This window comes from Frankliniella occidentalis, unplaced genomic scaffold (assembly GCF_000697945.3).
Source record: "Frankliniella occidentalis isolate FOCC.00 unplaced genomic scaffold, Focc_3.1 Scaffold129, whole genome shotgun sequence".
Lineage (NCBI taxonomy): Eukaryota > Metazoa > Arthropoda > Insecta > Thysanoptera > Thripidae > Frankliniella > Frankliniella occidentalis.
This window is the reverse complement of record NW_026267256.1, coordinates 465,555-467,067: the sequence shown is the minus strand read 5'-3', so window position 1 is coordinate 467,067 and position 1,513 is coordinate 465,555. Positions and strand designations below refer to the sequence as shown.

The 1,513-nt window shown below is 45.9% G+C and overlaps 1 protein-coding gene across 1 annotated transcript in view; it reads left to right on the top strand.

Annotated features, from left to right (window-relative positions):
- LOC127750063 (gastrula zinc finger protein XlCGF52.1-like) overlaps positions 1-1,245 on the top strand; it is a 10,632-nt gene extending 9,387 nt beyond the window's left edge. Inside the window, exon 2 of the mRNA XM_052270607.1 lies at positions 5-1,245. Within this exon, the coding sequence (XP_052126567.1) occupies positions 5-1,027 (1,023 nt within the window). The 3' untranslated portion in view covers positions 1,028-1,245. The remainder of the gene's footprint in view (positions 1-4) is intronic.
- The last annotated feature ends 268 nt before the right edge of the window (positions 1,246-1,513 follow it).

The following is a 1,513-nucleotide window of genomic DNA, read 5'->3' as shown; positions in this document are numbered from 1 at the left end:
GGAGGGCGACGCGGGTAGTGACGGGGGGCACGAGGATGACGGGGCCCTGGAGCAGCACCCCCAGGACGGCGGACAGGAGGCGGCCAAGGACAGATGCGGCTCCGGTGACCAGGAGGATTCCGACAGGGGGAAGCCAGGAGTTCGAGCGCAGAAGAGGCGTCGCCAGAGCGCCAAAAAGACGTACAAGTGTAGGGAATGCGGGAAGCAGTATAGCTTCAAAGATAGCTTTGATTACCACGTCAAGACCCACACAGGCGAGAAAACATTTCAATGTAACGTTTGTAACAAGCGTTTCATCCTGAAGTCCACTCTTGATTCTCACGTCAGGACCCACTCCGGCGAGAAACCATATGAATGTGACGTTTGTAACATGCGTTTCAGCAGGAAGGGCTCGCTTAGTGACCACATTAGGACCCACACAGGCGAGAGACCTTTTGAATGTGACGTTTGTAAGAGGCGTTTTCTTTTGAAATCCACTCTTGATTCCCACGTCAGGACCCACACAGGCGAGAAACCATTTCAATGTAACGTTTGTAACAAGCGTTTCAGCCAGAAATCCACTCTTGATTCTCACGTCAGGACCCACACCGGCGAAAAACCATATGAATGTGACGTTTGTAACATGCGTTTCAGGAGGAAGGGCGCGCTTAGTGACCACATTAGGACCCACACAGGCGAGAAACCATTTCAATGTAACGTTTGTAACAAGCGTTTCATCCAGAAATCCACTCTCATTTGTCACGTCAGGACCCACATCGGCGAGAAACCATATGAATGTGACGTTTGTAACATGCGTTTCAGCAGGAAGGACGCGCTTAGTCGCCACATTAGGACCCATAAAGGCGAGAGACCTTTTGAATGTGACGTTTGTAAAAGGCGTTTTATTTTAAAAACCACTCTTGATTCCCACGTCAGGACCCACACCGGGGAGAAACCACATGGGTGTGACATTTGTAAACAGTGCTTTGGTCACAAATCAAATCTCAGTCGTCACAAAAAAACACACTGTACTGCTGCGGACCTGTGAATATGTGATTAACTGTTAATAGCCATGGATAAATCTGACTTTTGCTTGGGCAGGGTATTTGTTGTATGGTTGAAAGTTTCACGTCTGCTTAATGTAGGCCGAAGGACGATGTAAAACTGACGACTCGACAGCCCGTCTGTCATGTTGATTTTGTATTGAGTTCTTGTATTTAATGTAACGGTAATTTAGTGCATAAAAATAAAACCTTGCACCTATTAGTATTCTCCCTTACTAATTATACGCTGCCCACATGTACTTCAACAATAGTCGTGCAGACGTGCAGTGTATCTCCCGTATGGCCTGTAAGAGCTCAATTTTGTCACATGTTTGTTATTTGTGATACATCAGTAAACCAAATCGAAATAATGACAAAATAAATTCGTTTGTTTTGTCATTAATTTGCCATGGGAGTGGTCAGTTTGACGACAAGTTAATTACAAAATAATCTCTAAATAGTGACCAAAACTCAAGTGGCGCGAGAAACAA